At 30.9% G+C, this 1,118-nt stretch overlaps 1 protein-coding gene across 2 annotated transcripts in view; it reads left to right on the top strand.

Moving 5' to 3' along the window:
• Nucleotides 1-293, top strand: part of LOC107645394 (E3 ubiquitin-protein ligase At4g11680) — a 3,110-nt gene extending 2,817 nt beyond the window's left edge. For both annotated transcript variants that reach the window (XM_021116915.1, XM_016349409.2), the window contains one exon: nt 109-293. In XM_021116915.1, coding sequence (XP_020972574.1) covers nt 109-255 — 147 coding nt within the window. In that variant the 3' untranslated portion in view covers nt 256-293. The remainder of the gene's footprint in view (nt 1-108) is intronic.

The following is a 1,118-nucleotide window of genomic DNA, read 5'->3' as shown; positions in this document are numbered from 1 at the left end:
AATAGATAAAAAAAATTTATTATTAATCCTATTCCCGTCTATATTATTATTAATTTTGTAATATAAAGTAACAAATTAGTTATGGTTGGTGACTTGGTGTGATGACAGGAGTGTTGTATTTGCTTGAACAAGTACAAAGACAAAGAAGAAGTTAGGCAATTGCCCTGTTTCCATCTCTTCCATAAAAAATGTGTGGATCAATGGCTAAGAATTATATCATGCTGCCCTCTTTGTAAACAAGGATTACAAAGGTAGCAATAATAGCAGCAGAGGCAAATCAAACAAAATTCATATTACAATTAATATCGTGGCCTAGAAAAAGATGATAATGAAAAAAAAAAGTATATTTGAAAGAAATAAAGTTTGATAAAAAAATTAAAATAAAATAAGATGTTTATAACAAAAATAGAATATTTCCAAAAAAAAAAAAATCAATTGTTAAGTTACAACCTCAACCCTACAAAAAGAATAAAGTTGGATGAATGACTTTTGATCAATTAAAGATTGTTTTGACATTGTCATTACGAATAAGTAATTACAGCAAAAACCATAAAAAATACACAAAAAGAAAACATAAACACAATCACAAAAGCATTACACCCAAAATGCAAAGAAAGCACCACAACCAAAAATAAAGAAATAATAATCCCAGCCTAGAGAGGCACCAGCTGCATGATAACATGTCCAAGCACACCATCACAAGAATTCCATTTTCCAGAACCACCTAAGCTTCAATAAATAGACACACCAAAAATTCATGCTACACCAAACCTCCGTGCAAAGTACTCCCATATTGTATGATAATAATCTCTAACTCATCAACATTATTATCTCCATTAGCCCCATTCGAGCACTACTCCTCGTATATAAATGCAATGAATCCAATTTACTAATTGTTAGACTACTATCGAACCATGTAGCAAAAATGGTAGAGATACTATCTTCTTGGTCCTGTAAAAACAAAACGCACCAACCCCTTGCCATCAACTTCTATCTCTACCACATTATTATTCTTTCAGCCTGTGTTGTTACTAAATTTCACCAAAAATAAGAGGCGATTTTGTTCAGCAATCATATTAGATGTATTCAAAAATCAATCCCCAATATAAATACATGTC

The sequence above is a fragment of the Arachis ipaensis genome, chromosome B01, assembly GCF_000816755.2.
Source record: "Arachis ipaensis cultivar K30076 chromosome B01, Araip1.1, whole genome shotgun sequence".
Taxonomy (NCBI): Eukaryota; Viridiplantae; Streptophyta; class Magnoliopsida; order Fabales; family Fabaceae; genus Arachis; species Arachis ipaensis.
This window is presented reverse-complemented; position numbering and strand designations above follow the sequence as displayed.